General features: G+C 36.2%; 9 protein-coding genes across 9 annotated transcripts; 6 read left to right on the top strand and 3 right to left on the bottom strand.

The window, feature by feature from the left end:
* Positions 1-645: 645 nt before the first annotated feature.
* TCP1 (chaperonin-containing T-complex alpha subunit TCP1) lies at positions 646-2,325 on the top strand (the record flags this gene model as incomplete). The annotated part of the gene is made up of 1 exon (XM_071052911.1): positions 646-2,325. The coding sequence occupies one exon, from the start codon at positions 646-648 to the stop codon at positions 2,323-2,325; it is 1,680 nt and encodes a 559-aa protein (XP_070911161.1).
* A 2,088-nt stretch (positions 2,326-4,413) lies between these two features.
* Positions 4,414-6,921, top strand: UPC2 (Upc2p; the record flags this gene model as incomplete). The annotated part of the gene is made up of 1 exon (XM_071052912.1): positions 4,414-6,921. One exon carries the CDS (start codon positions 4,414-4,416, stop codon positions 6,919-6,921), a length of 2,508 nt encoding a protein of 835 aa, XP_070911162.1.
* A 446-nt stretch (positions 6,922-7,367) lies between these two features.
* Positions 7,368-8,447, top strand: AHA1 (Aha1p; the record flags this gene model as incomplete). The annotated part of the gene is made up of 1 exon (XM_071052913.1): positions 7,368-8,447. The coding sequence occupies one exon, from the start codon at positions 7,368-7,370 to the stop codon at positions 8,445-8,447; it is 1,080 nt and encodes a 359-aa protein (XP_070911163.1).
* A 1,023-nt stretch (positions 8,448-9,470) lies between these two features.
* Positions 9,471-13,979, top strand: ADR1 (DNA-binding transcription factor ADR1; the record flags this gene model as incomplete). Its single annotated transcript, XM_071052914.1, has 1 exon — positions 9,471-13,979. One exon carries the CDS (start codon positions 9,471-9,473, stop codon positions 13,977-13,979), a length of 4,509 nt encoding a protein of 1,502 aa, XP_070911164.1.
* Positions 13,980-14,195: 216 nt separating this feature from the next.
* Positions 14,196-17,393, bottom strand: RAD9 (chromatin-binding protein RAD9; the record flags this gene model as incomplete). Its single annotated transcript, XM_071052915.1, has 1 exon — positions 14,196-17,393. One exon carries the CDS (start codon positions 17,391-17,393, stop codon positions 14,196-14,198), a length of 3,198 nt encoding a protein of 1,065 aa, XP_070911165.1.
* A 514-nt stretch (positions 17,394-17,907) lies between these two features.
* Positions 17,908-19,053, bottom strand: SPR28 (septin SPR28; the record flags this gene model as incomplete). Its single annotated transcript, XM_071052916.1, has 1 exon — positions 17,908-19,053. The coding sequence occupies one exon, from the start codon at positions 19,051-19,053 to the stop codon at positions 17,908-17,910; it is 1,146 nt and encodes a 381-aa protein (XP_070911166.1).
* A 619-nt stretch (positions 19,054-19,672) lies between these two features.
* On the bottom strand, positions 19,673-21,028 carry MFB1 (Mfb1p; the record flags this gene model as incomplete). Its single annotated transcript, XM_071052917.1, has 1 exon — positions 19,673-21,028. One exon carries the CDS (start codon positions 21,026-21,028, stop codon positions 19,673-19,675), a length of 1,356 nt encoding a protein of 451 aa, XP_070911167.1.
* Positions 21,029-21,560: 532 nt separating this feature from the next.
* Positions 21,561-23,522, top strand: GTB1 (Gtb1p; the record flags this gene model as incomplete). Its single annotated transcript, XM_071052918.1, has 1 exon — positions 21,561-23,522. One exon carries the CDS (start codon positions 21,561-21,563, stop codon positions 23,520-23,522), a length of 1,962 nt encoding a protein of 653 aa, XP_070911168.1.
* Positions 23,523-24,443: 921 nt separating this feature from the next.
* On the top strand, positions 24,444-25,697 carry RNJ42_02754 (uncharacterized protein; the record flags this gene model as incomplete). Its single annotated transcript, XM_071052919.1, has 1 exon — positions 24,444-25,697. One exon carries the CDS (start codon positions 24,444-24,446, stop codon positions 25,695-25,697), a length of 1,254 nt encoding a protein of 417 aa, XP_070911169.1.
* Positions 25,698-26,162: the final 465 nt, after the last annotated feature.

Consider the following 26,162-nt stretch of genomic DNA (forward strand, 5'->3'; position numbering starts at 1 on the left):
ATTTTGTTTTATTCTGGTTCAAACCTATTTTATTTTACCATTATTTGCACAATAAAAGATAAGAAATTCAAATCAAACAAATCCAAACTAAAGGCCTACAAATGGACATCCCATATTCCAAATATTATTACTATATTACACCGACCTTTAGGTAGGAAGAATAATATCCAAGTAGAGAATTCTTTTATTTTTTTTGAATACAGGATCACTTTGATAATTAAAAAGAAATAAACATAATAAAAAAACCAAACAAAACCAACAAATACCAGCTTATAAATAAAAAAAATTAACAAACAATTAAAATAAAAATAAAGAAATAATATATAGCGTTTTATATATAATTTTATGTAATTATAATTTCTAAAATAAAAAAAAAACTAATAAAAATTCATATCCTTAACCTTCCATCGGGTTCATTGAAAAGAAAATAAAAACGCTACGGATTTGGATTGCGAAAAAAAAAAAAAAATAATTAAAAAAAATTTCAGAAGAGCCATTCTCTAATTCAATTTTAAAATTGAAAGGTGTTGAATAAAAAGGCAAGTGGCAAAACAGTCTAAGGTATCTTAACCAATTCAATTGTAGGATTGAAATAGAACAAAAAGGGTTGAGAGGTCAGTAGAACTAATTGAAGGGAAAAGAATAATGGCACAACTTTTTAATAATACAAGATCAGATACTCTGTTTTTGGGTGGTGAGAAAGTGAGTGGAGATGATATTAGAAACCAAAACGTGTTAGCAGCCTTAGCAGTTGCCAATGTTGTGAAGTCCTCATTGGGTCCTGTTGGTTTGGATAAGATGTTGGTCGATGATATTGGTGATTTTACTGTTACAAATGACGGTGCTACCATTCTGTCGTTGCTTGATGTACAACATCCAGCCGGTAAAATCCTGGTTGAATTAGCACAACAACAAGATAGGGAGATTGGTGATGGTACTACTAGTGTTGTGATTATAGCATCTGAGCTTCTGAAGAAGGCCTATGAGTTAGTGAAGAATAAGATTCATCCAACCACTATCATTACTGGTTATAGATTGGCATTAAAAGAAGCTATTAGATTTATTAATGAAGTTTTATCTGTTAGTGTCGATTCTTTAGGTAAGGAAACTTTAATTAACATCGCAAAGACCAGTATGTCCTCTAAAATCATTGGTGCTGATTCCGAGTTCTTCAGTAATATGGTTGTAGATGCTTTGCTTGCTGTTAAGACTCAAAATCCAAAGGGTGAAATCAAATACCCTGTTAAGGCTGTGAATATCCTAAAGGCCCATGGTAAGTCTTCTACGGAGTCCGTCCTTGTTAAGGGTTATGCTCTAAACTGTACAGTGGCTTCTCAAGCCATGCCAAAGCACATTGGCGGAGGAAATGTCAAGATTGCCTGCCTGGATATCAATCTGCAGAAGGCACGTATGGCTATGGGTGTCCAAATCAATATTGAAGACCCTGAGCAATTGGAAGAAATCCGTAAGCGTGAATCCGGTATGGTTTTAGAAAGAGTGAAGAAGATTATCGACTCTGGTGCTCAGGTAGTACTAACTACTAAGGGTATCGATGACCTATGTCTAAAAGAATTTGTGGAGGCTAAAATAATGGCTGTCAGACGTTGTAAGAAGGAAGATCTAAGAAGAATTGCTCGTGCTACAGGTGCTACTCTAATTGGTTCTATGTCTAACTTGGAAGGTGACGAAACTTTCGAAAGCTCATACTTGGGTACTTGTGAAGAAGTTGTCCAGTCCAGATTTTCTGACGACGAATGTATTCTAATTAAGGGTACTTCCAAGCACTCTTCTTCATCTATTATTGTAAGAGGCCCAAGTGATTACTCTCTGGACGAAATCGAACGTTCTTTACACGATTCCCTTTCTGTCGTCAAGAGAACTCTAGAAAGCGGTCACGTTGTTCCAGGTGGTGGTTGTGTTGAGACTGCTTTGAATATCTACCTAGATAACTTTGCTACAACCGTTGGATCTCGTGAACAGCTGGCTATTGCCGAGTTTGCTGCCGCACTACTAGTTATCCCAAAGACTCTTGCTGTGAACGCCGCTAAGGATTCCAGTGAGTTGATCACAAAACTAAGATCATATCATGCTGCAAGTCAGCTAGCGCAACCTGACGATGCCAAGAAGAGAAACTATAGAAACTATGGTCTAGATCTTGTTAAAGGTAAGATTGTAAATGAAGTCCATGCAGGTGTCCTAGAGCCAACAATAAGTAAAGTTAAATCCCTGAAGTCTGCATTAGAGGCGTGCGTGGCTATTCTAAGAATCGATACGATGATAACAGTCGATCCAGAGCCACCAAAGGAAGACCCTCACGGCCATTAATAAAACAAAGATATAATATTATAAAACCAAGCTTTTTGCTAAATTCCCAATCCATGTCTCATTTTATTTTCAAAGCAAATAATTCTCATTCATTATTTTTTTTAATAGATCATAGAAATTGTATAATATCCAAATAAAAATAAATAAAAAAATATCATGTATTTTCTTATTTCTTCCTTTTTCTTTTTGAATTATCAGATGTTAATAATTGCTCTACCATATGGTAAGCATGAGAACCCTTGAAAACAAAACACATGTCCATGAAAATATTTTGGTTTTTTCTTTCTTTATTACTTCAAACCAATTTCATTAAAAGCGATAAAAATAAATATCTAGTATAACTCAACCATAACATCAGATAGATGTAGCCCAATTACCTCTATTGTAGAACAGATCAAATAAATAGCAGGATTTTACATTTGACTGCTACAGCATAAAACCCGCTATCACGAGATATATCATAACTAACGTATCGATATTTAAACGATAGATCAATTACCCTGATTATAATTTTTTTGGTTTTTTCTGACCAAAAATCCATTTTGCGTATTGCATTTCTACCATTTTTAAACGAGGGTAGCGAACATGCCAAGATACTGGTACGTGGATTTCTGAATGAGCTAAAAAATATTAGGCGACTCCGGGCTTGAAAGCTTACTAAGTCGATAAATTGGTGTAAGTTCTTTACTTTCACCCCATTGTCTATTAAAAAAATCGCCCTTTCCTAGTAATTATCCCGCACCCTTCCCCTCTTCGATGACGGCATATGCATGGGAATTCTTTCAATAGATAAAAATACCGTTTCTTTCTTTTTGTTCCCTTCTATTGCTTTCTATTGTTCTATTGTTCCTTAGGTACACGAAATTTTGGTATAATCTAGTCCTACTAGCTCAATGGGTTTTTTTTTTTACTTCTAAATATCTAAACAGAAGAAGTTGCACGACATATCAAATAAGAATAATGACAAGTGCCGTATAAATCTCACTATTATATTCTTTGTTATGCGAGTTATTGCACCGAGTTTGTGGTTCGAGAAATGAGAAAAACTTGTGTACCAGTTCTATGTTCAGTTTGTTTTTTTGCCATTAAACGAAGAGCATACACCGAAATATTGCAGATTATTTATTTTTGATGCAAGTTAAATCTCTTCGTCAATTCGATCATTGTTCATATCACCGTTTAAGGGTGGCTTCCATTGTCACTTTAACGACAGAAAAAATGTAGACATCAGTTGGTTCTTATAAGGAAAGGCAATTTTACGAAATATATGAAAAGAGACAGTCAGTTAAACGGGAGCTTTAGTGCAATTGATGGAGTATTAAGCGTTAACTTACACAAGTCGCTTCGAAATTTACCAAATATACTGGTTCTATTTTTGACAATATATTGCCCAACAAAAAAACACACACAATAAAACAAACAAACTTATACTGGAGAGATGGTTCAAATACCCAAAATCTTTTCTTTTCCTCATTAAATTAATACTATATTATTACTGTTTCAACTAAAATAATATTTTCTTTCTTTTTTTGTTCCATTATTCTGTTAAACCCTTAGAAATTTGTGCAAAAAATGAAGTATGACATTAATATTGGACACAATTGTTCTTATAGCCAGTTGAAATGCGCTTAGAACTGATCATCAGTAATTTACTTGCTTGCATTTAAGTGAACTAAAAAACACAAGAACTAAAAAGCTCCACAGAAAGCCCGCTATTATTCTCTCGTAATAGCAGTTTCTATTTGTTACGTCAATCAACGTTATGAATTTTCTAACGTTTTTATTTTTATATATAATAAAAAAGGTTTCTTTTTAAACCCCCAAACCTCCGTTCCCATTGCCTTTTATTCCATTCAGTCCATTTCGTTTCGTTGCATATCACATAGCCGCTGTACGAGAAATTATACAATTTCGATAAAATACAATATATTAACAATCATCAAAAATTATCAAAAAAACTGAAATACATTGGAACAAAGATTATTTTACGATAATAAAACCTACACCGAAGCAGTTATCAATTAGCCGCTATTATTCTTTGTTTAAAATAAATCATCTACATATAAATACATCAATAGTCAAGTCATAATGGCTGAGGTAAAAATTGAAAAAAGTCTCGATACTGAACTAGGCAATAAGAAACGTGAGAAAATTATTGAATTGATAGAAATTGATGGTAAAAAAGTTAGTACGACTTCCACTGGTAAACGGAAATTCCATAATAAATCAAAGAGTGGTTGTGACAATTGTAAAAGAAGACGGGTTAAGTGCGATGAGGGGAAACCTGTCTGCGGTAAATGCATAAAAATGAGTTTAAGTTGTGTATATACACCTGTACAGCCTCCTAAGAGAAGGACAAGGGCCAGAGTAAAATATATTACTAGAGACTCTACTGGTGCTATTATTCATTCCGAAAAGCCTAATTCAGACAAAATACCACAGGATTCTAGAGTTGTATCTAGTATACCAGGAAGAAAATTCATGCTCACCGATCCAAAGGATTCCTCATTACAAGCGTCCATTAATAATATTCTTGCAAAGGCAAAGTCATATGAAAGTTCAAAGGATAATTCTCCCAAACCATCCGATTCAACAGCTACATCAGATACCACTCCTACAGATATTTCTTTAAAGAACCTCGCTGGTATCGAGAATTCATTGCTTGCACATCTCAATAGCAATAGTTTTCTAAATAATACTAGTAATATCCTTGGTATTCCGGCACAAGGACTCTTATCAGGTAATCAAGTTCAACAGCACTTACAAATTCTTCAACAGATGAATGCAGAAAAAAGCGATCAAGAACCTACCTTCAGTAATACATCTCCTCGCGCTACTTCTACAATACCAATGAATGATACAGAACCTAAATCGTCCTTGTCACAGCATCAGGCCCTTGTTCAATTCCAACAACAACTGCAATTAGAGCGCCATCAGAAACAGCAACTAGCGCAATATCAGAAGATCCAACTAGAGCAGCAACAGGAGTTTATTAAGAAGAGTCAACAACATAATGCAGTTGATAAAAAGAAGCCATTAGAATCCTTGATAAATGATAGTACCTTTCCAAGTACAAAAGCAAAAAATGAAGGTAATAACAATTCAGCAACAACAGTCCAGGCCGATACTCTCGCCCAATTAGAAAAACTTGGTATAAATCTCAAAAGCTTAAGTTCATTACTTACTGCAGGATTTGGCGGTGTCCAATATGATTTTCAAGAACTTTTAGGGCTAAAGAATTCTGGTCAAACTAAACAAGATAAAGCAAATAGCGCTCATGATGCATTGACCTCAATGCAAGAGGAACAGGAATATACCCGCGATGCAAAAATCAAAATGGAAAACGCTACAAACAATGATCTACAGAAACTTCTGAGTACTAATAGTGTAGCAACACCTAAGTTTGCAGACACACCTGGAAGTAGTGGCCTTTTAAACATGACGCCATTAATTAGAGATTCGTTGGGCGTCGCAAGTTCTCCTTCGTTATTTGATAAGGTGAAAGACAATAACTCCATGAATTTATCCAATCTACCCCCAATGGGAAATCCTTCCGGTCCCGAGAATATATTGTCAAACAACATAAAGAAACTTGAACAACTGTCTGATTCTGCAAATCTTAACCTTTTGGATTTGAAAATGTTCCACCATTATTGTACCAATGTTTGGCAGACAATTATTGCAGCAAATATATCAGAGCCTTATGTTTGGAAGAATGAGATTCCGGCTTTAGCATTCGAATATCCATTCTTGATGCACTGCATTCTATCATTTAGTGCAACACATCTTTCAAGGACCGAGGCTGGTTTGGAAGATTATATTACTCATCATAGATTAGAAGCCCTCAGCTTACTTCGTGGGGCAGTACTAAATATAACAGATGATAATACAGATGCGCTGGTTGCAGGTGCATTAATACTTTTGATGGATTCATTAGCAAATGCCTGGAATAACCATGATCCTCATATACAGTTCCCAAAGGATGCCACAAATGCCTCCGATGCTTTGAAAAAGAATAATATGATGTTAACTTCAATGTCACCATCTGCTTGGATATTCCATGTTAAGGGTGCTGCTACTATTTTAACAGCAGTTTGGCCTCTTAGTCCTAAGTCTATCTTTTTCAACATTATTTCTGTAGACCTAAGTGAGTTTGCTAGTTCAATTAACCAAGCGAATGGAACGGTTGCTGAATTAATTTGTTTTGATGAAAGCATTGCGGATCTATACCCTGTAGAGATAGATTCCCCATACTTGATAACGTTAGCCTATTTACATAAGTTACAAGGAGAAAAGAACAAGAAGGACTTTTTGTTGAAAATTTTTGCTTTCCCAGCTCTACTAGATAAGACTTTCCTTTCATTATTAATGACTGGTGATATAGGTGCCATGAGAATAATGAGAGCATACTATAAGCTACTGATGAACTACACTAACGAGGTCAAAGAATCTGTATGGTTTCTAGAAGGACTATCTCAGGTGCTCCCACAAGAAGTTGATGACTACAGTGGAGGTGGAGGTATGCACATGATGCTTGATTTCCTAGGCGGTGGGCTTCCTTCATTGGTTGCTGCCAACATGAACGAATTTTTATAGACGCAAAAAGAATCCCCCACCTCACCCCTGGCCAATATTGTTTTATTTTTTTTTTTTTTAAACTCACAATCTTTGTTATATACAAAGATCTTTGATCTTTTAATCTGTAGGACATTTTTAATTGTCGTTTGTTATAATATTATACTTTCTTTAAAATATCGTTACTGAATAATACACTCTATAACAGGTTTGATATAATCATGTACGAATTCGCTATTGGAACGAGGGAATGTTCTAGAAAAGTAGTTAAGATTAATCCGGGTAAAACATTCAGTTTTCTGAGTTGTTAAGCTCAAAATAACGTACTATATAAATATGTTTACGCATCTAGCATGCATGTGCGTGTGCAGTAACTGAACTTCCAAGACTATTCCAGGACAAAAATATAACTACTTTATAGAATCAAAAAAAAGCGTTCCAAAAAAAAACTATTACTAAAGCAAAGAATGGTTGTGCAAAATCCTAACAATTGGCATTGGGTCGACAAGAACTGTATCAGCTGGGCACGTGACTACTTCAAGGAGAAATTAGTTGGTCTGCAAGTGACCAATGAGCAATGTCGTGTTGAGATCACTAGTATGAACACCTTAGAAGGTGATTGTGAAGTCAGCCAGCGCAAGGGTAAAGTCATCTCGCTGTTTGACTTACAGATGGGGTTGTCGTACTCTGGTGAGCTAGACGGCGAGAAGTTCGAAGGTAGTATCAACATCCCTGAGATTGCGTTTGACAGTAGTACGGAGGACTACCAGTTTGAAGTGGCGGTGTTCAAGGAGACCAGCAAGCTGAACCAAGAAGTGAAGCCTCTCATCCGCGAGCAACTGGTCCCACGACTACGCAACATATTCTCGCAGTTTGGCGAGGACCTCTTGATCACGCACGGTAACGACATCCAGGTCTCTGAGGACGAGGTCAAGAGCAACTTCACAAGGGCTAACCAGAAGGCCAGCTTCGAACAAGTCAAGAAAGCCCCACCTTCCGACACACCAACCGGGACAACAGCCGGTACTTCTACAGCCACGCCATCCTCTGTGGCCAGTGCAAGCGCAAGCGCGAAGAAAGAGGTGCTGAGACAAGGACCTGAGAAGACCGTGGTGAACACCAGTGAGATCCACCTGGAACCCAGCTTCAACGTCCCGGCGAGCGAGCTGCTGCGCACGTTTGTAGACAAGATGCGGCTACAGCAGTTCAGCAGGTCCGAGCTGCGGCTCACCAAGGGCGACTCCTCTGCGCCCGTTCTATCCGCAGGCGACGAGTACCAGCTCTTCGGCGGGAACGTCTGCACGCGGATCGTCAGCGTCTCGGAAAAATCCCTAGTGATGCAATGGAGACTAGCCGATTGGTCGCCATCGTCGTGGCACAGCACAATGCACCTCGAGTTCCACGAGTCCAAGGAGTACCACGAAACAAAGCTCGAGATCACCTGGAGAGATATCCCCGTAGGCCAGGAGGACAGAGTCCGCCAAAACTTCGAGAACTATTACGTGCGTGCTATCAAACTCACTTTCGGTTTCGGTGCAGTATTATAGTGTGTATATCTAGTTATATACGTATGTTTAATAGAACTCTATATAAAATCATTTTTGATAGTGGTTTTTCTCTCTCTCTCTCTCTCACACACACACACACACACACACACACACACACCCTATATTAAAAAATACATATATGTCCGACATTTTCTAAGTCAAAAAACAACTTACACCCCACCCCCTTTTTTTTTTTTCTTCGTCATTGGGTCTATACTTACTAATTGACACTTCCATTAGTCCGAGTTTCTTCATCCTTTCTTTTTTTTCTTTTTTCTTGTTGTATAGGAAATCGTGGGGCCCTTTGTATAGGAAGCGTAGGGAGTGAAAAAGGCAAAAGCGAAGAAGGTAGCAAAACCAAGAAAAAACAAAAATTTCAACGGCACCGAAAAAAAGCCCATAAACAAATGTCTCCGCACAGAACACACCGCACACCAGGGGAAACCGTGGGGTAAAAAAGAATGTTCGGAAGAAAGAAAAGAAGCGAGAGTTTGTGTGAGAATGTGGTGTGTTTTTATCTCTACGAGGGTTTCTGTCCCCACACACTCAACATGCAATATAAATGAAAATAAAAGGAGTCACGAGGGACGTTTATCATGACTAAAAACAGAAGAACCAGACCGTACGGTAAAGCAATACGCACACACACACAGTCAGACACACAAGTACGGTAGAAATAGCCGTAGGAATAATGCGCATTTGTAAATCCAATAAGCAATGTCTCTCATCTTCTTCTTCTAATAAATAAATAACCGTTAAAGCAGGAAAAAAAACCATCAAAACTGGAGGTGTCAAAAAAAAACCAATACAACAACCAGAGAACTCAAAAATACGAGAGAGAGAGAGAGAGAGAGAGAAGAGGGGGTTTCTTATATTTCAAAAATACTTTCATTGGTAAAGAAAACAAAACCTACATATAATACAAGAATACATAGAGATACTGAAAAGAGAGACTAGATATACTGAAAGAGAGGCTAAAAAAGAGAGACTGAGAGAAGAAGGATAGATAATAAAAAAAAAAATATGTTGCCACAGATGTCTGGAGATATCAATGCGCATATGAGTTCTAAAGTGAACAAAGAACTGCCAACGATACCGGAACATTTGAAGTATAAAGGGTTTACGCCGAGTGGGAAACCGAGGTTATTCGTTTGTCAGACCTGTACTAGAGCGTTTGCGAGACAGGAGCACTTGACTCGGCATGAGAGGTCGCATACCAAGGAGAAACCGTATTGCTGTGGGATTTGTGACAGACGATTTACAAGGAGAGATCTGTTGTTGAGACATGCTCATAAGGTGCATGGTGGTAATTGTGGTGAGAGTCTGTTGAGGAAGAAGAGGACGAGAAGGAGTGCATCCGCGTCTGCAAGTGTTAGTGTCAGTGCTAATGGCAGTGGGAGTATTAGCGGGAGTATTAGTGGTAGTGGTAGTGGTAGTGGTAGTGGTAGTGCCAATACTAGTACTGGTGCTCTTAATAATACCAGAGCACTGGCAGAGAGTAGATTATTTAACGAGGATGACGAATATAATAGGAAGAGGAAAAAGGATACCGATAAATTAGAAGGTAGGATGAAGAAAGTGGCCACTCCAAGCTTGATGAGAAGGGCATCTTTCAGTGCCCAGTCTGCAGAAAACTACGCAAAGCCGCTGGGGCAGAGACTACTGAGACGTGGTTCCTCAAAACTAGCCTATACTGAGAACAGCGGTGATGGAGGAGACAGTAGAACTAATACCACCGGTAGTGCCATGAATGGTATATTGTCTGACAGCTCAAAGACTAATACTGATGGGTTCTTTGGAAGGAGTCATCATCCTGTGGATAATGTCGAATTCTCAACACCTCAACTGTTACCTGTTGATTTTGGTAACGCGTTGACTTTTAATGATATGGATGTATTCTCATTAGACGACGAAAATGAGGGCTCTATCGATTTTAATATCGAAGAATTCAATAACTTTCAATACCAGGATGGTGTTGCTAATGGGAATAACAACAATAACAACAATAACAGCAACAACAACAATAATAATCCCAACAACAACAATAACAACAATTTGGGCTCAGCTGTAGATTATGAATTCTTAAAGTCTCCATTTAATAATCCCAACGATATGTCTGAGAGAGGTAACCCATCTACAATACCAAGAATACAGGAGAAAAATATTTTAGACCAATTTCACCAAAATTTACTATATTCATCTTCGTCAAATGCCGAATTGTCACAGAGTGATTCATCTCCTTCTTCTTCAGTCACTATTTCACAAGAGCTTCCAGATACACGGCATCCTGTTGTGATTCAAGGTGGCCAAAGAGCTAAGAAACACTCACCAAAGTTTGACCTTAATGGTACTGAGGAAATTAATGGTTCCGTTCACAAGACCAGTAATGCTAATGGTCATACGAACTCCATTGTTTATAATAATAATAATATACTGCATACGAAATCTCTATTCACCCACCATTTGCCAAAGAGTAATTCAAAAACCCCAGGTACTGTGAATGAAGCTTCACTATCCGGCACTACTGAGAATTCACCAAACACGATAAACCAATCTGAAACTGTAAGGTCCAACAGTATAATGAGACCACCGTCCCGTGTAAAAAGTATTACCCCTAATAAAATGTCTATTAGCAGTAACGACTCTCATCGTTCTAATTATATGTTTGGTGACTCTAAAATTTTGACTCAAAATGAGATCGAGAATAAAATGGCCACTAATACCAGCCCTCATGCGGTGAAACAACATATCAATCCTGCCATAACACTTAATAGCAGTAAAATTCCGACTGATATTTTAAGGCATGAGTCACTGACACCAGACAACAGATCGATTACTCCTACGTTCATTAACGACATGAATGAAATTACTACCTTTAATAAGGATATGCAAGGTATATTCAATGACTTTATGAAAGAAGAAGAAGAAGAAATTACTTTTGGTAATAGAAATAGTAATGATGATTTTATGAACTTGCTGATTAATGAAAACCAAAAAGAAAAGAATTTGCTCGACGAAGAGTTCGAGAGCAATTTAAATGGTAATAACCCTATGGAAGATCAACCTATGCATGAATCTTTACATGATCCTAATAATAACTATACATTCTATGGTTTGGATTATCTTGGTGCTGTAAATATTACGAAGTCCTCACCACCAAATTCTGGCGATACTAAAAGAGCAAAATTATTTACTACAACGCTCAGAACGTTGTGTAATAGTGTTCTAAAGTACTATGAACAGAATTGTATGAGCACAGCTGGAAATAAAGTTAATCCAGATCCATTGCTCCTTTCAAAACAGATACTATTACCTAGTTGTAATGAATTGAATGAGTGTATAAGTTTGTTTGAAGATTACTTTCTACTGCATCATCCTTTTATCCACCCTGATGTGATTAATCTAGATATTGAATCGTTGAAAAAGTATGTGTCAGAGGATGAATATTGTTCTTTGAATACAGAAGAATGGAATTTAAATGGAGACAGTTTCAACTATCATGAAATACCTATCAAATCCGCAAAACAAGCCATGAACTTATCAAGTTTAGTTTGTTTACCATTGTTTATGGCTACCTGTGGGTCGATCTATAAAACAGATAACAATTTTAAAACTATGGAGTTGTACGAGGCAAGTAGAAGAATTCTTCATGTTTATTTGGAAAGTAAAAAGAAGGAGCAAATTTCCATCCAGAAGGATCCTACGATATCCTTGATTGAAAAGAAAAAGAGTCAAAACAAGCAACATCATGTTTGGCTGATCCAATCATTGATATTAAGCATAATTTTTGCCTTCTTTGCCGATTATCTTGACAGAATTGATACACAGTTAGTTATCAGACAGGTAGCTGCCATATGTTCTATCATAAAATCAAATCTGTTATCTGACATAACAAACACGTCCCAGCAAAATATCAGCTTCGATTCTTCCTTTAAATATTTATTATATGAAACTAAAATCAGGACAGCCTTGATGGCATATAAATTTTCCCAGATGTTAACGATTTACTACAACATGAACTGTTCTGTATTTTTTGATGAACATACTGTTGAACAACTAAGCATCCCTGATGATGAATTTAGATGGGAAACTCAAAGCATATTCCAAGACGAAAATGTTACTTGCGCAAATTTACCAATAACATCCTCCAGTTCTGTTACCTCTAACAGCTCTAGCCACACAGGAATGGCAACACCAAACTCTCCTTGTGCGTCCAAAAGAATACAAAAACAACACACTGCTAGTTTTAAACAATTCTATGACAGTTTCGCATTTCATAACCGTGGTCTACATCCTATACCTGAAGTATTAGCAAGCAGTTTGGTTTTGTATGAATACAGTATTAGAAATCATTCTAAATTCCATGTTTTCCTGACAAGAATTGATAATAGAAAGTTGGAATCAAACATTCCTACTGCACCAATTTTAACTAATGAAAGTCAACCTACTTATAGTTTCAAGAAAACTAAAATATTGATAAAGGATGCTGTTATATTAAGGAATTACCTGATGTCCATGAAAGTTTTTACTGAAATCGATGTTGATTTTGGCTCCAAGGTTTGTAAGACTGGTCTGGAACAAATATTCCATGAATTTCTCTACTCCAACACATTAAATGTTCTGACCAATGCTCACTATAACCTATTGACTAATTTTTTAATTGCATTGAATTTCTCTATTAAAAATATTGCCAGGTTGGTCAAATACAAAAGCAAAGGAAGCAACGAACTAGTGTTCGATAATTTGAAATTTTCGATTTTTAATCTGCAAGCCTATTATTATGATTTTTTAACTATCATTAAGTTTGTTATTGATTTTGAAAGGACTCCTAATTTTAAACTGCTCAGTATTTTTACAGAACTGAAAAAGTTAGCGGATCTAATTTTTATTCCACAACTTGCCCAATTCTTTCCTCTAGAATTTACAGAGTTTACTGCTGTTATTCCAAATGTATTCGAACAACGAAATTCTGAAGCAGATCGTATTGAGAATATTGTTGAAAAACTTGGGAAACTGATAAGTAATGTTTTGGTACATTCATTTAATGATAACTCATTCTTGAATATGTTTGATGATATTATACAAAATGAATTCCAATTCAATCCATTGTCAAATCATTTACAGCACTTCCTGAGGTCTCCAAAGAGCAATGACAATCAAGCTGATACTGAAACGTTAAACACCACCCCAATAATGAATACTGGGTCTTTTGAAGAAAGCACTTTAAATAATACTAAGTCTTCTGTTAATTTGGTATTAAGACATCAGCAACAAGTACAACAGAGTGCCACTCCAAGTGGAGAATCTCAAAAACCTCTTCGGACCCACAAGCAAGGTTTTGCCGAAAGATACCAATTATCAGCAAAGTTTACCACAGTTGCCAAGTGTGTGTTTAAGTTTGCTAAAGGTAATTTCTGTAATGCTCATATCCTCGATAAAATGTCTACTGACTACATGGATCTGAAGAAACTTTTGGATAAAGAGATTTACCATTTCGATTTATCTAGTTTAGAGATTGATAGCGCAAGCTAACACGAAAAAAAATAATATTCTTACTCTTCCCACATCGCAGTATTTCCACTGAGTTATTACTCGATTTATCACATGTAACATATTTTTTGCATATTCATAGGCTTATAACTATTCTATATTTATCTATTCATTTATACATATATGTTGTGTATTGTATTTTATATTAATAGTTTTTGTTTTTAAAAGACCAATACTATACATACAGAATTACACAAATTAATGAGCAAATCCAGAATTAGTATGAATAATGGTCTGTATCAACCATTCCTTCGATTCTACAAAAAGTTTCATACCATCATTAATTGGTACTGATGATGCCGTATTCCTAATAATGTCGACAACATGATCTTCGTTGTCATTAGTAATGCAGTTCACATATATAAGAACATGTGTATTTGAAGATAGTTGTGGTTGCTCAAGTATGTACAACAGAGCATTAAAGATAATTTCGATATTGCTAGTTTTCTGTCGTTTAGCTGAGTTAGGTTTTTTTTGAGTAGAAAGTTTCGATATCCTATCGGATAAAACGTATGCAATATTACTGGCACCAAGGCAACAAAAACAAAAGTTTAAAAATTTATCAAGAGTTGAGGTACCTAATATCAGGACCGTAAACCCTCGTAATATCGAGGATCTATTTGCCAATTGATCTTGCAAGGTTTTCCCTGACATAAAGTTCGAATAAAATCTGTGAATATTATTTGATACAATAACACTAGACTTGGTGCTGTTATCATATAACCGTAAACTCTCTCCCGAAGGTAACAAATAGCTCCACAGTCTCTCCTCTATTTGACCAGTTCCTGAATCTTGTAGCTCTTCGATAAATTTCCAATGGAGAGTAGGCCATCCAAGTGCCAAAGTTTCCAAATATTTCAAGCTTCTCAGATGCCTATTAGCGAAAAGACAAGCAAATCGTTTCTTAGAGCCCATAATCTGTGACTTCCACTTCAATTTAGAGTTTACTATTAGGAGAGATACATCGAAATTTTCCCTTAGGAAGGTGTCATCAAAAGAAAGTGGCTCTGCAAAATCGAATAGTGAATTGAAACCATCTTCAGCAATATCTCCACCAAAATTACATATTGTGTCCGACAATTCGTCAGTATAAGTAGGCAGGTTACTTAGCGCAAAGATACAATCCTGAAAACCTCTACTAGAACCATCTTTAGAAACCTCTAATACAGAAGCGTTGAAGGAAGTATTGATAGGTACCACTGGAGAACTCTCTTTATCATAGTAATCAAGATTGGCAATGTTATTTTTCAACTTTGATGGCGTAGAACTTTCAAATTTGACATTAGTATCCAGCGGTTTTCTTGGAGAGGAGTTATTAGATGACTTTCGACTTCTAATGGGTTTTTTTAGATCTTCATGAGCGTTAGCCTTACTAAATTCACTACCATGTAATATGATCTTCGGTCTTTTCACCCAAGTTTCTAAATCAATGCAAATATCAGAAAGACTTTTTATATAGGTCTTTTTATATAAAGAACCATTAATTTTCCGTTTCCTCAGATGTAATGTATCATAACCTCTGATACATCGTATGCTATCAACTTCTGTATTTTTACACTGTAATCCAACAATTTGGTATAACTGACCTTCACATTCAACAATATCATTTACACGGATATCAAGGAAATGTAAATCATTTGTAAGCACAGTTATAGTACCTGATTTATGCTCAACTTCAGAGTATTCTCCGTTGGATTCTATATATCTTCCAGGATAAAACTTCAAATTCTTATCAAATAGATACCATACAGAGTTATTGAAAAAAACATCATTTTTCGAAAGATAATTCTTTTCTTCTGAAAGAACTCCAATATCAATTAGTCTCGAAAGATATGAAAGAGTCTTTCCCTTATCAAGATATTGTGAATTAACACCAGTGCCTTTCTTAGCTTTAGAAAAGTGTGATGAAATAACGCTCTGAAATGATCTTTCCATCTTTCCTTCAGACTCTCTCTGAGAATTATTCCTATTTGATGAATTCCTTGGGCTACCATCTATACTGGACTTTATACTTCCAGTTTCATTTTTACTTGTATTTTGATCAATTTCATTATTTGAGTCAATATTAGTGTGCTCCGCTGTTATATTGGCTTCATCAATCTCAGGCAGTTCTTGTGTAAGCTCACTTTCACTATTGATTGTGAATACTTGATCTTCACCTAAGGTTGATTCGTTGTCCCCTGAATTCACTGTCGTTGTTGGCCTACTAGACACTTGAAGATATATTTTTTCCTTTTCAAATATATTTTGGGAGTCAATTTTTTTTTGAGAGTTGGGTATTTCTTGAGTGCTCTCATTATTAATACAAATTTGCTTTAGTTTTGAAGGAGAGCTTGTTCTAGGCACCTCAATCACTGGTTCGTGAGAGAGCAAAAGTGAGTTGTTCTTAATAGAGTTATCAACTGATGGTGACAAAATGATATTATTTGTAACAGTTTCATCGACCTGTGTCTCGTTCTGTTCCTGAGATAATGATATTATGGGCTGTGTGTCGATACCGAGATGCTCTTCATAGAAGTTTTGCTTATTAGCTTGACTTCCCTTAGAATTTTGCGTAGCAACGGAGGTATTGTTAATGATTTGAGTTGCTTCGTTACTTGATATCTTTGTATTTCCATTTAATTTAAGCACGTACTTCTCATTTTCTATATTGCTAGCTTTCGAAGGAGAGCCGCCATAACTCAATGCATTTGATAGACTATGCGGTAAGGTATCGAATTCGTTAACTGAAACATCATTTCCAATGTCGGAATTATTATTATTATTTTTTTTTATATGCCCATTCACTTTCAAATTGTTCCTTTGATAAGGTGACGAGTTTTCCAAAAATATTTCTTTGTTTTTTGGGGTGCTCTGGAGTTCTTCATGATGTATATTAATTTCGTTTGCTTTCTCAGTTTGATTTATGTCTTCCGTAAGATTCTTCCTAATAGTAGATATTTTGTTGAAAGAACTGTTATCTCCTCTCAAAACTCTTCGTTGATTAACAGGTGTATCTTCTAGATCCGAGCTATTATATTTAGATAATATACTTTTCCTACCAGGTGTTCTATTACCTTTAATAAACTTTGCTATTTTATCTAAATCTGGTGTCCTTTGATTAACTCTAACAGGATTTTTATTGCCATCATCGTGACCTTGTGTCCCTAGATTTAACTCAGCTTCTTCGCTGGAACCAGAACTATCAGATTTCTCGGCTTCAGATAAACTTTGTCGTACCACTCCATCCATGTTGAAGATATCATTAGTGCTCATAAATTTAACTGGGTTTGATGAATTCGACGTTGAATGAGAATTCGACTTATCGGACTCATTTATTGGTGTAACTTCTTCATTATCTACGACAGTATCATGATATTCACTATTATTTTCTTGATGGCTACTGTTTCTATTCATTCGAATAATAACTGTCCTTCTTCATATATTATCTTCGTTGTATATATGCATTCACAATATAACCAAATTCTCAATCATCAGTGCAAATTACAACACTCTATCTTATTATAGTAACTGCGTACTCAGGCCTCGATAAATATAAATGCAAAAGCTTTTATTTTAAAGCAATCTCGTTATATTTTGCACTGTTGCTATATGTAGGAAGTTGAATATTGTGATTGCTATAGTTAATAAGAGTAGAATTTTAGTCATATGAAAATTCGTAGTATATGATACTATACTTTTATATAATATAAAAGCATATTCTATCGTATCTTAAACTTGACTATGAATTTTTATAAGTCTGTTAGTTATATACACCTTCAACAGGATCAATACTTAATAATACTAGCTCTATATTTCTTATCTGATGCCTTTGTAGAAAAGTACCTCTAAGTTATTTTGGCGCTCTTTGACTTCTACTTATATATCATATCTTATATTGTACAAATTAACAAATTATATCAAAAAGCTGTTACTTCTGATTTTGTTTCTTAAATTGAATCACAGCAATATTTTCTCCCTCCTTGTGAATTTGAGAACTAATTTTTATTGGATCATTCTGCTCAAATTCTAGTCCGAATAGTGCCTTCGGTTCATTTAATGATGTGCTAACTACTTTATTGGCTGGCATCGAGGATATTTTATTACTTCTCAGTTCTAACAACTTTATTGTACGATACGTTTCGTATAGAACGTTATGTGTATGATCTTTCAAGTCTTGTATGTGAGAACCAAAAAGTAGACCTTTAAGTATTACAAAATCTGAACAACGAACGTTCTCTACAATCAATTTCCCCCAATAATACTCTCTAATATGGAGAGTCTCATTATTGCTATTATCTGGTTTGTGTTCTAAATTGCAGCACGATATCGCAAATGGCAATACTTGATTGATATTCATGTGACGAAGAACCTTAAGAAAATAGTTATCTTTTATAGAAGTGAAAATATCGCCGATTTTATCCTCTCCAAAGTTGAAAATTTTAATGTTGTATTCTTTAAAAGCCCTCATTATTATCTGTCTATTATATTCCAGTTCCCTTGAACTTAGAATATCAGCTTTGCCTAGAACCGGTATGATGTTAACTTTAGTACATATTTTCTTTAGTATATCTACATCAAACTCTTTGAGTCCCCTTAAGTTCGGTTTGATGAAATATATACATGCATGAGGTCGAGTGTCATGTGTTTTGGTTTTCCTTTGAACCTGCTCCTCATCTTCTATGAACATATCAAATTGTGACTCTAGATACTCATTAATTATATAGGAAGTATTCTCATTATTAAAACCATCTCCAAATCCTTCAAAAGTGACCAAATCCAGTAAAACTGGAGCTAATTCATCATTACTCAAGTCCAAATGTTTTTTTACTAGTTGTAGTTTAGGAGGAAGATGCGCATACTTTGGATCCTCCAGAATATTTCTTTCTTCATTAAATAATTCTCCACTACAAAGATTGTTAATAAAAGTAGATTTGCCTGATCCTCTTTCACCAAGAATTAATAGACACAGTTGAATTGGTTTTTTGGCACACTTATTTCTCCTTAGTTCAATAACATTGACTGTATGGGAGCTCATGGGTCTGGAAGAGCGGCTATGTGTATCAACGATAACCATTTAAGAATATTTATTTCATACAGTATGTGGCATTGATTAACTATTATTTATCGAAACAGTCTATACAAGTACAGATTGGAGTATCACCCCATAAATACATAGTCATGTTATTTAAGTATATTGTACTAGTGGATAAATATAGCTTAGCCTCTGACAGAATTAAAAAAAAAATTGAAGCAATATAAATGTTTTGTGTCAATAAAAAAAAAAAAAAAAAAAATTAATAAATAAAAAAAGTCTATTAAGAATTAATATTTCATCTAAATAGATGTGCGTAGTAATATACTTCATAATAATATTATGCTATGTAGTATGGTATTAGATATTAGTAGTTATTATTTATAGTTTTATGATGCAAGTGAGGTGAACATGAAATAGAGTTCATATAATACAAATCAAATAGAGGAAAAGGAAAAAAAAATAAAGGTAAAGAATTGAATTTAAAAAGATCATGTTGGAATTGACGTCTGGAATTCTATCGTCTCTAAACTAGCAATCATTGATTAAAGTTTGTTAGTGGGATAAATTGTTTGATATGTGAGTCGAGATTGTTCTTTCTACCATTTCAGCTTCCTAGTAGAAAAACGATATAGTAAGCGTTGATGGCATGCGTTATAAACTAATTTTCTATCGTTGGAATCCTTTCATAACTGACTTTATTGTCTGATGATATTACAACTTTTAGTTGACTTCTTTTATGAGGATATTTCTTTTGTTTTATTTCTTCTCTATAAGCTTCCACTATAGAAGCCACATTACCGTTTCTTGCGATGTTATCCAAGTCCTTCATAGTGTGACTAGCAGGTAGCAATCTTGGTGTGGCAATATGGTTCTCAACTTCCTCAATGTATTTTTCAGATACTTTTCTTTCAGTGGGGGATGATGACTTTCTGCTGGAGTTATTTGAGGTAGTGTTCATATTAGATTGCAGCTCACCATAATTCTTTGTATTCGAATTTTCAGACATGGTTTTAAGTGAATTATCCCATGCAGAAGTGCTTCTTGAAATTCTGCGTTTCTTGTGATCTTGGTGGTATTGCTTTTTAGTACTCTGTTCACTATTTTCTCTGAATAGTAACTTCTCAAATAAGGCAGCCTTGTCTCTCACATGTTTTGAGTTTCTTAATTTATCTAGCGAATCAGAAGAAGAGGACAGAGAGCTGGAGCCGGACGACAATGTCTCCGCGTTCAGAGCATCCTTGAAGGGACTCTCCGGTGTCTGAGGTCTCTTCCATTCTTGGTCCGTAAGAATAGGCTTATCTGAGAATATAGAGTCCGTGGAAGTTCTTGAATTATTAGAAGTGGCGGGAGACGTATTCTCTGAAGGTTGTTTGGAGGTCCTTGTGGTACTAGTTACCTTTGACCCGTCTTGGTGGATATCGCTTGTAACTTCTAGCTGTTCATTTGTAGAGCTATTATCGCTGCCATCAATAGCTATCTCCTGCTTATCAATTACCGTTTTGATCCCCTCTATGATAGCTTTATAAGTTACAGCGTCTTTATTACTAATAATATCAGTAAAGTTTCTTTTGTCTCCTCCATGGTAAAGACTATTCTTGGGTAAGACGATATTCCCATCCATATCTAGCTCATCTATTCTCCCCGAATGGCTCATAGATCGCGTAGCTCTTCTGGGGGCCTCTTGCAAGTTGAATTTCTTCTGTATATGTCTGAGAGACTCTATCACAGAAACATTATGTCTAGTGGTCATATTAAGTAAGAAATTCCTCCTGGTATCCAATATATCAAACACATCAGTGACAAGCCTACGCGTCCACCAGTTCGCTCCATTAGAACCCTTCACGTTGTTTCTATATATCATACTTTCATTAGACAGAGTTCGCAACATAGTACATGTCCTCCCAACATTCTCCAGGTCATCCCCACTAAGAAGTGACAATACTTTAAAAATTATATTAAGTGGTAAGTCAGCGAGACTCTGAGGTCTCATATAATGTTCAATATCACTATCCATTTTCCTACTCTCTTATTAATCTTGTTATATTTTTACTTGTCTTTTTATGTAGTTTCCTCCGGTACCTATATTTTATAACACAAGTATATGCCCTTCCGCCAAATTCCAAATAGTCTCAATCTCTATCCCATCAGATTTCCGATGACTATTCGAGAATTTGACAGTAATGAATATTTTAAGTGATGCTTTTGTTTGTTTATTTATTTCCCTTTGTTCCTCTGAGCTGCATCGCAGTAACTATGCAAAAACTTACCTTTGTGCGCCTTTTTCTATGTACATCATGTGATATTTACACTTTTGTGCGGTGGTTTTCTCCTCGATATTTTTTCACCTGCTTCAAAATTTTTTTTATGTGTAAAGGCTGAATTATTTTTATTCAACGCACAATTTTGCGTTCTAACATACGTCTTTATTATTACATTCATAGTATATATCATTATTTCAATTGTTGTTTAATTAGTGTTAACCAATTAGCTAAGAACGGTTTTTATCATAGGGGAGTAACTGTTTAAAAGAAAGAAAGAACAAACTAATGAAGTACCTGTGGGCATTAGCGTTGGTACCTGTTCATGCCCTTATTGGAGTGCCTGATGAGCTGGCTCAGCATTATGATCTTAAGGGGAAGGATAAATTCCACTGTATTAGTGATAAGTCCATTGTAATTGATGTTAGTCAAGTCAATGATGGTATATGTGACTGTCCTGATGGTTCTGATGAGGTGCTGACTGGGGCATGTAATGATTTATCGACATTCTACTGTCATAATGAAGGATTTATACCTAGGTATATATCTGGTAGCAAAGTTAACGACGGGTTGTGTGACTGTTGTGATTGTTCGGATGAATCCATGTCGCCAACGATAAACTGGAGAGGATTGACGTGTTCTGAAGTGGATAGTGAGTACCAATGGATGGTATCTAAGGAGCTGGAAAATTACCAAAGTGGTATCAAGGCATTACAAGAGTTCAATAAAGATGATTTGAAAGATGCTATCCCTGAAGACCAGAGACGTAGTAACGATGAGATTAATAAAGAGATAGAATCTGTTGGTAAAGAGATAGACTCTTCCATTGAGAGGCTTGAAAGAGAACAACAGAACTACATGGAGCGGTTACAGCTGAACGATCCTCTTGGTTATTCCTTCCTAGAGAGATTTGACCTTAAAGATATCACTGAACGCGTGAATGAAACATTTAACGTTGTAGTTATCAGGGTTGCTAATAGCTTCCAAGATATCAACGGTATCTTAGATCGTCTATCCAGGGAGTATGAAAGAAGTCTAAACGACAAAGCTGTTATAAGAAACGTTGATGCATATGAGAAATTTATCCGTAGTAAAGTGTTAGACCCGGTAACCATCAATGGTGAAGTAGAAAGTGAGCTCCGTGACCAGCTGATCGAGTATTTCAATGTCGATGTACCAAAACTATTCCTTGGAAAGGCAACCAAGGAACGTGATGCCGAATATGTCATTAACAAGTTTGACTTTGTCAAGAAGTTAATCGAGGGTAAGACTAACTACAGTGGTGAGATTCTGCATAAGGGATTAAAGAGACTATTAGAATTTATGAGTATGATCACGTCGCAATATAACGTCAACTTCCAGGACCCTGGTGTTCTTACTGCAGTCGATGCGTATAAGAAATACCTTGCCGAGAACATCGATTTGATAGAGAGGGATGGTGGGTTTGAAGTGGATGCCACGTTACAAAAGGATCTAGAAGAGATGCACAGGTGGGTCAGCAAGCACGCTCACGAGATCCTCAGCGGCAAGGACCACCTTCCAGAGGACATTGCTCAATTGAAAAGTCTACGTAACCAAGTACAGGCCCATGAGAAAGAGTTGCAGAAAATGGAGACCCGCGTTCAGAGACTCAAGGCTGAGCTGAGACTTAATACCCTCGACGCAAACGACGAGCGTTCCCAATTCATACGCACACTAGCCAAGATAAACGACCAGTACAACGGATGCATTGAGTCTTCTGTGGACCAGTTCAAGTACATCATCTGCTTCAAGTCCACCGCAGAGTCCCCAGAGACGGAGGACTACACCCACGTGAGCGGTATCATCGTGCAAAAGGAGCGTGAAGGAACAAACGAGGTCGTTCTGGGCCAATTTGACGAGTCACACATCAACCAGCTACGCTCGGTGGAGGCCCAGGAGCTCTTTGAACAAAAACTAGAGAGTGTCTACCCTGACCTTTCTATCTACCCGCACATGCGTAACGAAACTTTACTAAGAAAAGACGGACAACCCGAAGAAGAACACACGTACCTATACGGGAACCTGTACGAGATGAACCAGCCACTTGCACTAGGGTTTGACCAGGGTACGAAATGCTGGATGGGGCCCTCTAGATCGGTCTCACTGACACTACGTTGTGCTGAGAGGTTCGAGGTTTTGTCAGTGACTGAGCCTAACTTGTGTGTCTACCAAATGACGCTGGCCGGTCCGCTCGGTTGTAGACCAGGATACGAGTTCCACAAGGCTTGAGTCCCTTAACAAATACCGAATACCCTAAAAAAAAAAATATTAAAAAAAAAAATATTAAAAAAAAAAATGTCGTGCGGTATTTTGTCTACCATAAACTGTTAAATTAAATCTCGGAGAAAACGCCAAAAAATAACAGAAATAAAAACTAAAAATGCCGCACATAGTGATAGAACACGAAAGATAATGTATAGAATTCTTTTTTTTTCATTTTTTTAAGTAATCACATACGTTCCAAATACACAAAACACCGAAAACGCGAAAAACCAACTTTTTTTCTTCTTCTCTCTTCCCCTATCTACGTATAATTCTACGAAGATAAAAAAAAAGATACCGAGATTAAAAACAAACCAAAAAAAAATAAAGGGCGAATGTAGAGAACACCCTGGAATGATTGGTAAGGGGATTTACCCATCCTAGAAACCCTCGCAGAACTGTTCTTTGGAACCAAAAAAAAAATAAAAATAAGAAGAAGGGCGAGATCTCCCTTTCGTACCTACGGGGTGTGTACTCCAAAGAAAACTCCTAACTTACCGGTGTGTTCTACGGTATATTCTGTACAATATGAAGTACAAGAGTATGAAAAAGGAGAATTCCCTATATATATATATTTTTTATCTGTGTTGATGTGTTGATCTAATGTCCGGGAAATCCTCTATTATTTTTCTGCAGCGTAAACCAAAATGGCTCATCGAAAGCAATTAAAAAAAGACCTAAGAAGGGCTTCTTCTCTTTCTCAGGGCTCAGGGGAAAATCATTGCGTAATACCATTAATAGTATTATAAAATAAAATTTTTTTTTACTATATAAGCTAATGATCGATGGGGAGGAGAGGGAAAAGTATATTGAAGAAAAAATAATACTTATTTAATAGCAATAAAAAACAATATACAATAAAACAATATACAAATCAACTATAAAAATATGTTTGACAAGAAAGAATCGAAGACGAAGTTTGCGCATGTGAGGGAAGTACAGGTGAAGGATCCTATTTTGAATGATCAGAAGAACCACGGGCGTAATAGCGACAGTTTTACTATTATCAGTGATGTTTCGCAGTTGGAGTGGTTTTTCAACGGTGAAGGTGCTAAGAAGAAGAAAGGTTCTGGTTTGTTGAGGGCTGTTAAGCAGACAGTCGAGACTAAAGTCGAGACCCAGACATTGTATTTTGCGGACACAAAAACTAAGAAGTGTGGGTTCGTGCAGTTACTCTACTCTAGTGTGTTAGGAGGTCTATATAAGGGATTCCAGCTAAATTTCAAGGTTTTCAGTTGTGTGGAGGAGGAGATCAAGTGTGATGTGTGGGAGAGTTTCAAGTTGGAGGATGTTACTACCTTCGATGCACTAAAATTTGTGTCCAAGAATGTCACCTTTGAATTCGAAGATGTCGAGTTTAGAGATGATGTCTTTGATAAGTTTGCTGTTCTGCATATTACTGTGAACGTTGCAGACTCGAATAATAACGTTAAGGATCTAGCGTTAAAGCTGGACATTGATCTCTACCCAGGCTATATGATCAACCCTGACGGCTGTAACTACTTCCTAGATAAAGCAGTGTCAGAGAGTAAGATTCACCAACACGAGTCTACAAAGATGATTAGACACGTTTTCATCCCAAAGGGTCAAGCTTCTGGTAAAATCTCGTATAAGAGACTCGATGAGACGAGCGGCAAATACGTAGACTTTGATATCGCCTTGAAAAAAACGCCAGTGGTATATGTTGACGCGGTACAAGGTTTACAACCAAACAAAGCTGCCTCACGTTGGAATTTCTGCTGGTTCCAGAGTGAAAACCATTCTACCTTAACCATGGAATTCACCACAACCCCGGAACACGGAAGTAAGACAATGACATTGTGGTCAACTTCTGATGGAGAGCATGGTCTAAATTTCATTGGTTCTAGTCTAGAGAAGAACAAAGTAACATTTACTAAGACTAAGACTGATAAAGAGAATGGCTGGAAGTATCCAGTCGGTATTAAGTTCCCTGCAGGTTATCAAGAGGATCACCTAAGACTAATCAATAGATACGATGTGTTAGGTGAGCTACCTGGTGTAGTGAAATCTGTTGCACAAAACATTGCTCATATTAAACCATATATTTACCAGTACTGTCAAGAGTCTGAGTACAAAGGTGAAAAGGGTATTTCCATTATTGAAAGTACTTTCATCAGTTGAATAAGTTTTTTTTTTTTTTTCCTTATTAAAAAGAAATAAAGGAATCACAACAAGAATTCAAAGAAGAATTACTTCTTTTTATGAGAGGAAATCGGATCCTCTCTTGTATGTGTGTGCTTCCATTATTATATTTGCCAACCATCTATTTTATTTTCCTTTTTTATTCCTAATTTTTTTTTCCCCTGCCCCTACATTAACTTAATTCTTACATTTTTATTTTTATTTCACATCCACTAATACTAATCCGTAATCAATTTATTTATATAATCTAATTTTAATCACTATATTTTTACTTCAACTAACAAGAATCAAAATTGCAAACCTTTATAAATAAGTGTAATTAGATCATGTGAAACATCAGCTTATACGGTCTCCTATTCACTATCAAATATATCTCTTACAGATCGAGAACGGGCGAGAGAAAAAAAGAAAGAAAGAGGCATTTTCCAGAACGTTCTTGTGATG

The sequence above is a fragment of the Nakaseomyces bracarensis genome, assembly GCF_045282275.1.
Source record: "Nakaseomyces bracarensis strain CBM3 chromosome Unknown Scaff10_0, whole genome shotgun sequence".
NCBI lineage: Eukaryota > Fungi > Ascomycota > Saccharomycetes > Saccharomycetales > Saccharomycetaceae > Nakaseomyces > Nakaseomyces bracarensis.